The sequence below is a fragment of the Colossoma macropomum genome, unplaced genomic scaffold, assembly GCF_904425465.1.
Source record: "Colossoma macropomum unplaced genomic scaffold, Colossoma_macropomum, whole genome shotgun sequence".
NCBI lineage: Eukaryota > Metazoa > Chordata > Actinopteri > Characiformes > Serrasalmidae > Colossoma > Colossoma macropomum.
In genome coordinates this window covers 14,548,778-14,563,722 of record NW_023494791.1, presented here as the reverse complement: position 1 = coordinate 14,563,722, position 14,945 = coordinate 14,548,778, and the positions used below count along the sequence as shown (strand labels likewise).

The following is a 14,945-nucleotide window of genomic DNA, read 5'->3' as shown; positions in this document are numbered from 1 at the left end:
TTCAATTATTACGATTAATAACTGAATAATAAGCAAAGTGTTTAAGGGGTTAAAATACTTCACTACATTCTATTGTTCCCTGCACTGCAAGCACTGGAAGCCCTGTCTGACGATGTAGGCATGTGCACAACAGCAGGAGTAGAACACATAAGTGATCTCCCTCCATCCAGTTTGTGATGTTATTGTACACAGGTCCCATCCCTCTCTCTCTCTGTCTCTCTCTCTGCACTGAGTAGCTGCCTGTGGGGGGCTGAAGCTCGTCACTGCCGCTGCTACGCTACTCCAGTGAGGAACTTTACCAGCAGCTACGCATATACACGCTGCCTCAGGTCACAGCTTGTGCCTACCGGTTGCTCTGTTCCTCTGTCCTTAATTAGTCCCCATCATGTGCCCCGTTCCACAACACACACACAGTCCTGCACTCCCTCACTCACATACAGCACACATGTGTGGCAGCATATGTCTAGCCTCTGCACTCGCACCTCCCTCCTAATGCTGTTTATATTTGCGGAGCTGTTGGAGATGAGGCTGTGACGAGGATGGGAAGTGACACTCACCAAACTCGGTATGTCCCCTAGCCAGCTCCGCCGGCTCCGCCGCTGTCAATTCGGCCTACATCAGCGGCACTGGCTCAATGGCAGCGTCTCTGACACATGTCACAAAGTTTTAAATGTCTGTTCTTTTCATGGGGGATGGCTGGGTGAGCCAGCCAGGGAAGAGATGACATTTTGTGCGGTGAGTCTGTGTGTGTTTATGTGTGTGTGGGTGTGTGTGTGTGTGTGTGTGTGTGTGAGTGTGTAGGGGGGGTTGGACTTGTTGTGGCTCCCTCTTCCTGCCTCCTCTGGCTGTCACTGGCACTTTCCTGTGAACATATCACAACACGGACAAATAAACCTTGTCATTTAGAAACGCCCGCACTAGTGACCATGCTACCCAGCAGCACGACAGGAGCAATGCGCACACACACACACACACACACACACACACACACACACAAACACATAAACACAACCTTCCTGTAGAAACACACAAACTCAGCAAAATACAAGACACATGCACATAAACATCCTGTAGGAACACAGACACTATGCAGCATACAGTACTGTGCAAAAGGCAGGGACTTCACTGATTCAGTTGTCAGTCAAAAGTATCATTAGGTACAAGTTATTCAGAAGCAGAAGACATACCGTCACTGTCCAATGAAAAACAAGTATCTCCACAATGGTAACTTTATAGGAGAGGCCACAACATTCTTTACTTTAAATATAAGTTAATATAAAGAAATTTTATTCAAAGCAATTTTGGAGCATTTATATTGGTCCATTTATCACACAATGTAAATGACCTTTTTTTTTGGACAGCGACAATAGCCTTTACAGCAGCTTCCAATCCATTCCATTTTGGACAGCCTTTATTACAGCTTCCACTCTTATCGAGAAACTTGCTTTCAGTTTCTCAAAGACAATGAGGATATTTTTCCACACCTCTAAAGTTCAGTCTTAGAAGTTGGTTGCACTTTGTGCTTCTCACAATCTGAGTGATCCCAAACATATTCAGTGATATTGAGGTCTGGACTCTGGGGTGGTCAGTCTATTGTTCTGAAGACACCAGTGTTCAAACGTTCTTTTTGTTTATTTTCTTTTATCAGTAACAGCTTCTTAATAGCTGCACATCCTGTCAGATCCACATCGTTGTCTTCTGTAGAATAATTCAGATCTAAAGCAAGAGCAGAGGATTTTCTCCTCTCTCTCAAAGATGGAAGCTTTAAGTGCTGTTAATCTGATGGTGACAGTTTTGGTGTCTACCAGGTATAGCACGGTAGTTAGGAGTCCCATTTTCACTATATTCTTGATCTCCTTAGAAATATCTACAGAAAAATTAAGAATTAGAGAAAGACTTTTACTTACTGGCTGGTTTTTAACTGGAAATTAATGAAGGGTGGCCTTTGAGTTTTGCACAGTACTGTACGCCTATTGCACACATTCAACATTGCACAGCTTGAAGAATGAGGAACGTATGAAAGAATGATTCTATCATACCAGCAATACATTCTCTGCACTGGTTTCCAGTTTTGTTACAGTTGGTTACAGAATTGACTATGAAATTCTTCTCTTGACTTTTCATGGAATTTCACTATCTCACTATCTCATTATCTCAAGATTCTTAAACCCCCTAATTACTGTTGATAACTTAGGCCCAGCACAGGCCACTTTCTCCATCTTCCCAGAACAAATTCACACTTTTTTTTATCACCTTTAGAATGTCTTTCTTGACTGTTTGAGGTTTCCACAGACCCTCAGACAATTTATTTAGAGACGACCCTTTCTTAAATGTTGCAGTGTTACATGCTATGTTTTGTTTTGCTTTTCTGTTATGTTCTTAAATTTTGTTTTATTTAACCAATGTAGTAAAATCTCTTGCGCCAGTGAGCCTATGGAGAAAAACTGCCCTAATTTCAAGTCTGGAGGTCATTCCAAGTTGAAGGAGTGCTATAGTTAAAATCTGCCTTGCCATATTCAGAATGTACTGTAGGATCAGCAAATCAAATATAACCAGTACAATGCTGAGCGTACAGAGTCTTGTTTGTTAATGAGAATACAGATATAGACAAAGGAAGCTGACCAAAAAAAAGCTTTGTAGATGACTCTTAAAACAAAATGATAAATAGAATCCAGTGAGTGCAAGTTGTCTGTGAAACACCTCTAGGCATTATCACCATAGCAACAGGTCAAACAGGTGCTTCACCTTTTTGTAGACTGTTAACTTCAGGTTCTTCACCATTTGTTTTTGTTCACATTGCAGTTTGAAAGACAGATTATTGTACAACATAAAATCTAAAAATTCAGTTGGTGTGTGCTTCAAGGAGTATATTTGTAGCAAGTATGATCTCTATCAGATCTTTATAGAATAACATTTTGTTTTTTGATCATTATGTATGTGTTTTAGGGTGCTTGGGTCGTTCTGAATATCACAAGTGATTTCTAAAAGTTTGAGAAAGCCTCCAGTGGCAATAGGGCAGAACAATATGTAATGGTGTCTTTAGCACAAAAGTGCACTTCAGCATATAAAACATTATCTCAGAGGTCATTAATATACAAAAAACAAAGGCCCCAGAATGGAACCGTGTGGCACACCAGTTTTAACAATCTTTTTTTTTTTTGCTTTTAGTTTTATTTAGTCTTTTCTTAAATTTTGTTTTGGCTGGTTTTACACTTAAATGAAAGGCTTGTGTATTATAAATAAAATGCATTATTATTATTTTTATTATTATTCTTATTCTTCTTATTATTGTTATTACATGTTGCACTCTCTCACACACATACACAAAGACTTACAAACACAGATGCTCAAGTATACATACATTCTCACACACACACACACACACACACACACACACACACAGACCAACATATGCACAATGCACGCACACACACAGCCTCTGACCCACAGACAGAGCCATGCAGCCAGTGCACACAAAAACATTTCACTGGGCTATGTGTGACCTTTCCCTCAGAGCATGCACCACACACTGATGCTCCGCATCACCGGCATCTCCTTCAGCCCTGCTTCACTGAGGCAGCACACTCAGGAGAGCACTTAACACACGCTAATTAAACAGGCTGAGGCACAGAGCCCATCAGAGCCACGCGGCGGGAGAAAGAACACTCATCTTCATTCATAAACAACACTGAGGTTCCACTGTAGACCCAAGACAACTGAAGTCAATCAGCATCGGAGATGGAGGAGTGTAAAAATGTATGATCTGAAGGTGGCAGTTCAACTTTGATTTTGAAACATTAGAATCAATTCTAATTGATGTTAATAATATTCAAGAAAATATGTGCTCAATTTTGGGAAAAAGTCAGATTCTTGGGCTTCTTTACACATAAAAATAAAAAAGAGTGTGATGTATTGTTTGTTTTCCACTGCTGTATATAGTTCCATCACTTATGTATTTGTGAATTGTTATCATTTTTCAAATTGTAATAAGATGAATCGGGAGCTTTCATGGTGTATTCAATCACTTCCTAAAGAATCGCAAACTGTTATGAGATTGATATCTTTAAATAACAGGACATCAATCGTTACTGGACATCACATGGAGGTAAACATGCATAAGGAACTGGGTTAAGAAAGTCCACATCAAAATGAATGTTTACTTTTTTAAGAAATTTTAATAATTGCCCATGTATGTATAAATCAATTATAAAGACTGTTTCACATACTACCAATAAAACAATTACAATACTGTATTTTTGGCTAATGTAAGTAACATAATTAGAATGATTAATGTTCTGCTCAATAATGTTATTGAATAGATTATCTTTGCAATCTAAAATGCTTAAAAATGCACATTTCTGTAGAAAAAAGGAAACTAGGACCGTGCCCCCCTCCTAAATTAGAACAGAACAAAAGAGTGTTATGAATAAATCATTGACATGATTAAGTATAATTTAGTGTACATTAAGGCAACTTAATACATTTAGCATGCTGTAGCTCTTTGGTTACCCTGGTGAAATTTACCATTACATCTTGCTTTGGTGCAGAGTTCAGCGTTTAAAATCCGAAATACAATATTCAAAAAGAAAAACAATGAAGCATTCAAAGTAAAACATGAAGAAAATACTGAATATAAAACATTTCTCAAGCATACTGTATCTAATGTACTTGATGTGTGAAACCTTCCACCAAATGTTTTGGCCATCACTTCTGAAACACAGCACAAGCTGTTATAGGCTTTTTTTTCTTTTCCATAAACAAAAGTTAGAGAGCAAGTCATTAAAATGGTGTGAATAGGTCCAAAACCCACATGAGGAGGCAATCAGAAGTGGATTGGAGAAAGTTGTTGACTTCTCTTCCCCCTCCCTGCAGTCCTGCTCTCTCTCCCTCACTCTCTCTCACTCTCTCTCTCTCTCCTCTCCTGCACTCAAGCAATGAGAGCAAAGCTCATTACCTCCCACTTTCCCTGCTCCTCCAGGCTCCTGCACAGCAACATCTGCCCCCGCAACACACCAGCTTCACGCAGCACATAAACACACACACACACACACATGCTTAACATCACCACACGTACACAGAAGCATACAAGAGGCCTCAGTACAAGGAGCCTGCAAAATGCCCCTCACTCCTCAATTTAAAAAAAAAAAAAGCGAAAAATACTTTGAGCAAATACACTGCTTAACGTGTTCATCAAGTGCTTTCCATCAGAAAAAGTTCAACTTTCTAAGAGCAAATTATTTTAATAATTATTCTAAACAATATTACTACAATCTCAATAGTGGTTATGATTAAGTGGTAAAAAGCAGTTCAAAACATTCTCACACAATGTTGGCGACTATTTAATGTTTCCTGAGTGAAAACTTGACTTAAAAAAAAAAAAATATCACTGTCATATCAAAACCTCGCAACTCCATTTTGTTCATTTTTGTTTATTTATACTGTTAAAAAAACACCAGCTGCCCTTTACATTGTGTTGACGTATCATGAGGAGCGCACCGACACATAAAAGGTCCAAAACTACCTGGAATAAAACATACATTAAAGTTAAGAACTCTCCTTCTTTCTTCGTGAAGTTCTTTGGAGATGCGAGGTTCGTCAGTGACAGTTCATACTTAACGCTGTCATTTGTCCACTTGTTTTCTGAACACAAAGTGAGACGTATGAACAGATGGAATGAATAGTGTCTCTCTGTGTGTTTAACTTTAGCTTTGACTTTGAGGGCGGCTCATCCTCTGTGTCCGTGTGGGCCCACTGCAGCCTCAGGTGTGACCTTTGACCTGCGGAGAGCAGCGGCTGGACGAGGCAATCCATCATGGAACAGTGGCTGTCAGCACAGGCGCTTGGCTTGGTGTGTGTGTATGCGTGGGGTGTGTGTAAGCGTATGTAAGTGTGTGTGAGTGCAGAGGGGTAGGGCTGCTTAAAGGCAATCATGTCAGTGTGAATGGCAGTGCTCAGCCAGAGAGAGAGCGATGTGAGGTGGCAGCGATGGCACACTCAGCAGAAGGCACTAGAGGGCTGTGTTTGGCTGCTTAAAATGCATGTGGCGATATGTATATTTATAAAGACACGCAGGAGGATATCTTTATAAAGCCCCCCCTTGCATGCTCGTCCGGCAGCCTGTCCGTCCGACTGTCTGTCTGTCTGTCAGAGCTGGTCATTGCGGATGAAGCGATTGCCCTCTGAATGCTTGCCATAGTAGACGTAGCGGCACTTGGCAAACACCCCTGTAAACAGACACAAAGAGAGAGAACAAAATGTCAGGGTGATGTCATACTGGCCTGTTATCAATACCTTTGATTACCTATTGTTGAGTGCATGGACAGATCATGGTCTCACAAGGCAACGCAATGCAAAAAAACCAAAAAAAAAAACAAACAAAAAACACAAACAAGACTCGACAAGTTAAACAAGTGAAATTAAACAGTACTGCACATTTGTGTTTATGCATCAACATCATAACAGCTTTTGTGGAAGATCTGAGGAAGATATGACATTTCTTCTGTTTCTTTCAAGCCACACCAAGCCAAAACATAAGTAGTATTCCAAACAAATGGAAGGGTAAAAGCTAACATCCCTAGAGATGACAGTGTCTTTTGCATAAAATTGTATCGGCATTTAAAACATGCCCCAAAACAGAACCTTAAGGCACACGAGCAATACTATGAATGTGGAGTTTGTTTTTTTGCTTCCTAAACACTATGTTATGTTTTATTACACATGCTCAAGTGTACATATAAGTATACATTTCTCCTGCTGCAAGTATTTGAGCCACATTGTGGTCTGAGGGGCCCTGATTCACATACCGATGTTCTACTGGGTGGTGTTACTGATTACTACATAATTGTTACCAATGCGTGTAACTACAGTATTCATTAAATTGTTTATTAAGAATTGTTTACTCAGGTTCTAAAATCTGACTGGCTGAGCAATGTTTGAAGTTAAAATACCTTATATATGAACATCAATGACCAACTGAATTCTGTATTAATGTGCAAAGTCATTAAAAAATCTGTGCTGTTAATGGAATAGCCTGTATATTGCTTGGCAGTCAAAGCCTAGTGTTTAAAGAGAATTTCAAAGTCATTCAGAGTGGTCTGGTGTCAAATTCTCCACTTAAGAGAAACTTCATGAACAGTGCCGGCAACTGGATTGAAAGTTCTACTGCACAGACAGATAGTATATGAAATGGTTAAATATGCAGAATTTTGAAAAATGAAATCAGTGGAATTCTTCATGTGCTTAGAATTGTTTATTCTGATTATAATTACTAATCAGCTAAACAGTATACTGAGCATTAGTGTTTTTAGCACTGTAACACACCACCTCTTGTGGCTTGCTTTATTCCACATACCGATGATCTACTGGGTGGTGTTACTGATTACTACATAACTGTTACCAATGCATGTAACTGCAGTATTTCATTGAGTTTATCTAAGATGTTTTGATTAAAATTAATAAAAATGAAATGCTCAAGAATGCCGTCATATATATTTCACATACTTTCATATACTTTCACTTTAGTTTGAGCCTATATTCATTACACACTGAAACAACGTACAAAGGGCTCTAGATCTCAGAATAAAAACATCAAGCAGAAAAAATACATGCCTAATCAATAAAACACAAAACATTTATTACTTGTTATATTACTGCACTTGGCCATGAACAGACATCGCAGTTTTGCCAGAGTTAAAATTCTAATGCTATTTTGCCTGCAATGATTTTATTAAATGTATATGTGCCTGTCAGACACTGAGAGCGAGCCTCCTGAATCTGTCATTTTCTCACTCAAATTTTGGCATGAACGGTGTGTCAGGGGATACAGCGCATTCGTCTCAAAGTCTAAGAACACCAGAAAGACAACATTTGGCCTGAGGGTGCTGTCTAGACAATAACAAGCAGAGAACCTGCCTTCCTCTGTGTGCGTATGTGTGTGTGTGAGAGTGAGAGTGAGAGAGAGAGTGAGAGATATTTAGAAAGAGGTCATTATCACTCTAATCTCCACTGACTGAGCACATCTATCTGTTAAAATATTTGTACATGTGTGTGCATCAACATTATCACTTGCATATTAGTTTAAATAGCACTTCTAGCCTCTGAATTTAGTTAATACTGAAACACAGCAATTAGCATGTTTGTCCAAATAATATCTCCTGCAACACCATCAAGTATTAACATTTACACACCAGCATTAGTCTTCTAGATTTCTGCTGTGTGCAGTGAATGCCCTGACCAATCTGAATGTTGTGTAAGTGTTGTTATTAACCCAGCATGCCAAATCACTGGCATTTCTGCAGTGCTCTGGAAATGCATAGCCTTACTGCTGTTAATAACGATTAAATTGTGCAGCCGTAATGTGCATGTGTGTGCGGCTGAGTGTGTATTCTGTGACAGACTCTGGGAGGGCCGAAACATGAGAATAAATCTTTCTAAAGAAGCAGCAGGCATGGCTCTCATGCTGAGAAGCTGATTCTAATATCACCCACTGGTGCGAATCTGCCTCGTTTCAAACACGACAGCGTGACCTAACGTTTTGAATGAAGTTTTCTGTTTAAAGATTTATTTTGTGCATGTCCACTAGCCTCCTCACATTCTGCAGATAAAGCAAAAAGTGCTGCCTTTCAAAACATTTTGTTATTTTTATCTATAATGATGACAGAAACTATTTTCCAGTGCTCATTGAAAAAATAATTTTCCTTATTTTTATAATAAAAGAGTTTAAGGAAGCGTGAAAACATTCTTAAAACTATAGAACTGAGCATCTCACCAACAATCCATTCTGAGAATTTGGAGAAGGCCTCTTATAATCATTTAAATCTACCACCAAATGAGTGGTGCGTTTATGTCCATGTGACCCAGAGTAAAACATCAGAATGTCAGTGTGTACAAGTGGTCCTTTCCGGTTGGTGTGCTACTGTGTTTTCTATCACTGTATAAAATATGCACAAGGTTTCCTTTATTATTGGATGCACTGTGATTTATTCAGAGTGAAAAAAATTACAGTGCATGAAAGTTTGGATTAATAAGCACATATTATTGATTTATTTAATAAGAGTAATAATTAAAACACATAAAGCTAAATGTGACATTTATATTCATGTGTTTTCTTATTCAAAAAGGTAGTGCGTGACAAGCTAAATATTTTTGGCTTTTGCTAGAATGTAACAACAGCACTGAGGAATCATGTGATTCACAGAGAATACTTCATTAAACAGCAGCATTTTTGAGTCTGCCTTAAAAGGTTAAAGTTCCAAAACAGACTGTTCACCCTCCAGCCCAGACAGTCCATATGAGAATTAAGCTGAAAAAATAGCCTGTTTTGAATGAAATGTTTTTGTGATGTCACCAAAACCAATGCATTTACATACATCAGCCTACTCAGCCTACATCAGCTTAGCCCCACTCATTCTCACTGGAGTTATAACAGGTGTTTCATCCTGCAATGCTGTTTACATGGCAATACAAGACAACCAATCAAAACCAAGGTCATCTACATGTATTAGATTTAAAGGTTTGGTAAGAAAAACTTTCATTCTAAGGGATTCAGAGATGCTGGAAAATGGTCATGTACAAATGAATTATGACTGTTTTTCTTTACACCCACACAAACTTCATAAGTGGACCTCAGGGAAACAAAATAATGTAAAATGTAAGATATGAGCCCAAACAGTATGCTCACACTGACACGCTTGTGCTTCTTTTTTCACTGTATATTGCATTGAGGTCACAGAGAACGATTTACTTATATGTATATATATATATATATATATATATATATATATTTTTTTTTTTAAGTAGACTTTGATATTTCATTATTTCAATATTTGATTTTCTTATAGATGTACTCATAATAATTACTTGTTTTAGAAAGATACAGTAATGTAATGTTTTTATTGGATCATTCTTCATAATTAAGCCTACGTAGTCTTACTGTTTCACTTACATTTCAAATATACAAAAAAAATAATTGGTTTGCATGCCTTTCTTAACGGTTACACAGGGAATCTGAATTTGCCTATGGCGTACATTCTGCCCTTACAAGAAGGCAGACACATTTCAGGGCTAAACCAAAAGATGATTTGCTGGAAAATGTCCTCCTCATGCCTGCTATTCCGAAATGCTGCTGGAGCTGAACACACGGCCTGGCAGTGACGGCTAGAGGAGCTCAGTTTCAAGACAGGACAGCGCTGAAATGCCAGAGAAAGGAGAGAGAGGGGGAGAGAGAGAGAGAGAGAGAGAGAGAGAAAGGAGGACTTGATGGATATGGTAGACTGCAGCTAGGTGTCAGCGCTTTAGTAAATGAGGCAAGGACAAGTGGCATTAATGCTGTCAATGATCTCCTGACAGGAAAACAGATACGGCACTGGCCACAGTTTTTAAATAGACATCAAGTGCATTAATGACAAAAAAGGGCAGGCTTCAAACGAAGCGGCTGAGTGATGGGCGAAGGAGGTGGCAGCAGCAGAGCTCGCAGCGGCTCGCCGACGTAATCCGAAAAGACACTGTCAGAGGAGAGAGAGACAGGCCCCCGATCGCCCGCACTGACACACAACAGAGATGAGGACAGAGATACTGGTGCCATATTAGTGCCACGCATATTCTAACACCAGTCTGGAGCCTAAGCAAACCTGACACGCTCTCCTTTCCTCTTTCCCTCTTTCTCTCTCTCTCTCTCTCTCTCTCTCTCTCTTTCTCTCTCTCTCTCTCTCTGTCTCTCCTATCTTGCCCACCTCCCTCTCTTGTCCAAGAGCAGTGTCTTGGCTGCCATGGCGCTGCAGTGTGGTGCGCTCCTCTGCAGAGCGAGTTAGTGGCAGGGCCTGTTCGTGTCAGGCAGACGAGCGGGACGAGCGCAGGCCCCGGGATAAGCTCAGTCAATCTAAATTTGGACTTTTGTAGAGGAGCGACGCTCATTTTCCTCCCCCCCTCCATGCCGTCCCCACAACTTGAGGTGATCCAAACAGTGAAGTGTGAGGAGCTGTCCGCTCAGATCAGATCTGTGTCCGTGTAAGTGTGTATGTGTGTGTGTGAGTGTCCCCTCGCTCTGCCATGCGCAGACTGGGTGGGTTTGGTGGGGGCAGCAGACACTTCTTCCTGTCTGTGTGTATGTATGGTAGGTGGGGGTGGGGGTCTCCAGCTGCCACTGTTGCCTTGGGGACTAAGGTGACTCCATGTATCCAACATCTGACACAGTATGGTGGGGTTAGGACCCTCACATACACACACAAACCATCATCATCATCAGGACACAAGGCAGAGGTTTGAGTGTAGTGTCATAACCCTCACTCCCCTCCAACACTGTCAGGCTGTCTACAATGGGGATGTGAATAAATATTTATGTAGTTGTCAGAAAGGAATGATAAGACAAACAAAAATGAATAGGTGTTGATTTGTAGGAAACAACTGGCAACTTACTTGCACCAGTGCCACAGAAGACACCACAATATATACCACAAACCAGTGGCTGTTGCAGCTAGGCCTTTAGTTTGGGCCATAAATGTGAAAACTCACTCAAAAATAGGAAAAAAACACATTTAGAAAAATGTATAGTATGTTAGCACGAGGCTAACTGTAATTCACATGAACATTTTTTGTCATTTTAGATTAAACACAGACATATATATATATATATATATATATATATATATATATATATATATACACATACATATATATATATATATATAATAAACCCACACTAAATAAACCCCTGCCCAACACAAAACAACACAAACACATACCACATACAAACAACAACGTAAACAACATTTAAGTCACTTTTCTGGGGGGCACACCTCCCATGACCTTCCTGGCTTGGCCATCAGCATCACGAGCATCTAGAGGCCAGCGGCAGCCAGTAGTGGGTTGCTACAATATTTAACCTTGAAGCAGTTTTATAATTACTTTTTCAGTAAAGAGCCCTGACACAGAGCTGCCACTGCTTTCCATTTCTAACAACTGACTGCTTTGGTCAGTCTAGCATTTGGTCAGTCTCGCATTTATCTCACAGTCATTGGGACTTCCAGAAGGCCTAGAGAGATTGCCCAGAAAATTGGTCCCACCCATTGTAAGTCAAGATGTGATTGGCCTAACCAATGTAAGAGCTAGCCTGGCTGCATCTACCAAGATGCCACAGAGAAAAAATATTTGGCTAATTTTCTGTTGACCGCTTCAAAAATTTAACCCTTTTGTTTCCAAACAAAACTTGACAACAAAATAAGAGCATTGCCACAATACCTGAAGAGTTTAAATCTAATAAGCATGATGATTGTATCGAAACAAGCTAACTTTATTCCACAGAAATCATCAGACCTGCTCTCAAAGCCTTGATCTCCAAAGTAATTCCATAATTTTATATGAATGAGACCAAACTTCACAAAGTCTGCAAAGTAGCATGTTATGCAATGCACTGTTTTAGTGGAAACAGCAACTCTGATACATTCATCATAGTCTTGTTTGACCAAATGAATTAACAGGGTCAAATTTATAGGCTACAAGCACAAAACTTGGTTATTTTTATTCAAGGATTTATTGACTATAACATGATTTTAGGTTTACATTGGCTTGTTAAACTGTCCCAGCAGGGCTGCTGCTCCATACTGCAGAATGCACACTGTGTGTAGGGCAAAATTTCTCTGTCAGGGTCTCAACTCAGCAGACAACTCAGAAAAAAAAATCTGAATAGAATCCAAATATTTTGAGCTCTAAACAAACACACATACAAATAAAGCCATTGCAGTTATACCCCTCCTGTACAGCACCGGTGTTGGGAGAGCAGAGTGAGGGAGAAAGATCCCAGCACACGGACAGGGCAGACTCCACCACATTACTGTTATAGTAGATTCTGATGAAGCAGACGTTATTTGAAATACAGTAATAAATAAAAGCTGTATGATTGATGAGGTGCTGCATTGCCCAGCACTTGGTGCTGATGGAGGCTGAAACTGAAGAGATGCAGGCTGAGGAGTTTATCACGCTCCAGCTTTCCATGGCAAACGCTGCAGGCCTGGGAGACGTCCGCTTCCCTCCGCTGGCCGACTGCTTCACATTGAGCCATGTGTGTGGAGAAGGAGAGAGAGTGAGTGGGAAAGAGAGGGTGGAGAAAAAACATGAGGCCTGGCCAAAGACAGGGAGAGTGTGTTCAGTGTAAACTAGCAGTCAGCATGAAGTGTGATAGAATGCAGTCTGCTCTGCATACTGCACGCCCAGCCGCAGCTGGACCCTCCACTGCTTACATGGTAACCGGAGGAAAGCAAGAAAGAGAGAGGGGAAAAAGAAGGAATGCAGGACAAGCTTACATAAGTTTCTAGTGGAAAACAGACAGGCCGTCCTAAGCCTATGGGGACAGCCTGATGAGCTGATAGTTAATACAAAAGATGATTGTGTCAGTACCTGGCATCATGTAGACTTTCCGTTTGGTCCAAGTCCTGCCTGACTACATGTATCCACACACACATGCATACTAGCCATTACTGTCACAGATTAGAACTTATCTAGAAGCTAAAGTTTCCATGGTGTATGTTCTGGCACATGAACAGTCAAAGGCAATGGTGCTATCATGCTGTACCTGGTTGTTTTTAGAGGACTGTATCATTGTCAGGAGTGGAGTGGCAGGTCTGCTCATCTTCAGCCTCAGCCGCAGCACTCTCAGAGCTGATTGCAAACAATAAGAGTCCTCCACTCGCTCGCTACAGCCACCTATCACACAACCAGCTATAAGGACCTGAGAGCTGCATGTCCTCCAACTTTGCCTTTCACCCGCTAAAACAATGTTGAGATCATAAAGACGCATCTGGAGCATCAGCTGTGAACATTAATCCTTGGGGAGTGACTCACCAGTAAGGAACAAAGCCACACTGTTTCACTTCAACAGCTACAGATGGGTGACAATTTAAAGGAAAAACCTCTTAGTGAGGTGGTAATTCTAAGTCTTTGAAGCTGTACTAGAGCAGGGGAGCACCATTCTTCTAAAAGATATTCCCTCGATTGGTGTTTTAATGATGGTAGTGGAGAATGCTGTAGTTCAAAATCTTACACAGATGTTCAGTTGGCCATAACATTCTATTTACATCATTTTTATACCTACCAAATCATTTGGTGACCCTTCATCCCCTGTGGATGGGAGCACTGTCATCAGGATAGATAATATAAGGATAGAGATACTCTCATCAGAATAGAGATAATGTTGGGAAAAAGGTGATCAGTCAGAACAACTTTGTACTGATTTGCAGTGAGCCAAAAACATGCCAGCAAAATGCCCCCACAGCATAAAAGAGCCATCTCAGTGTAATGGTCAGTCATTCAGGCCTGTACTGTACACCACACATGCATTCGGCCACCTGTTGACAATACGGTGAAGGATGGCTCATTTGACCATACCACTTTTTTCCACATGTCTGTAGACCACTGTCTATGGTTTTTACACCACTTAACTCTCAAATGTGCACTAAAGCGTTACTATAGCATCCCCCGCCAGCAGTATTTGTGGACAGACTGTTCTTGCTGGCAGTCTCAGTCACATGAGGAACAGCTACTTTTCTGGTTTTCCTTAGATATCACATGCTAACTGTCACTACTAAAACAGTCACTACCAGAAGATTTGGCAGTTTCTGAGGCGTTATGATAGTTTTGGCAGTGACAAAATGAAAATTTCAATCATTTATTTTAATAAAATAAGCATAATTAAGATAAAGGGTCACTCAAAGTAAAAGGGTTTTAGTCTTAAGTCCAAGTCAGTTAAAAGTCCGAAATCCAATTTCAACTTTGACTTTGAACCAGTTCGATGATCCATATACAACCACATACTCAGGTTTATAGCATAGCTGTTTTGGTTACAAGTCATTATATTTACAGCCTCATTCAACAGTCCCTGGAAAGATCATGCCAAAGACTCAGACTGGCAATTGAAAAATCGACCTTGTTAAATCTATTGAAGTGCTCTGTTTAAA

The 14,945-nt window shown here is 40.3% G+C and overlaps 1 protein-coding gene across 1 annotated transcript in view; it reads right to left on the bottom strand.

The window, feature by feature from the left end:
• Positions 1-4,149: 4,149 nt before the first annotated feature.
• Positions 4,150-14,945, bottom strand: part of lrmda (leucine rich melanocyte differentiation associated) — a 297,015-nt gene continuing 286,219 nt past the window's right edge. The window contains exon 7 of the mRNA XM_036574027.1: positions 4,150-6,224. Coding sequence (XP_036429920.1) covers positions 6,145-6,224 — 80 coding nt within the window. The 3' untranslated portion in view covers positions 4,150-6,144. The remainder of the gene's footprint in view (positions 6,225-14,945) is intronic.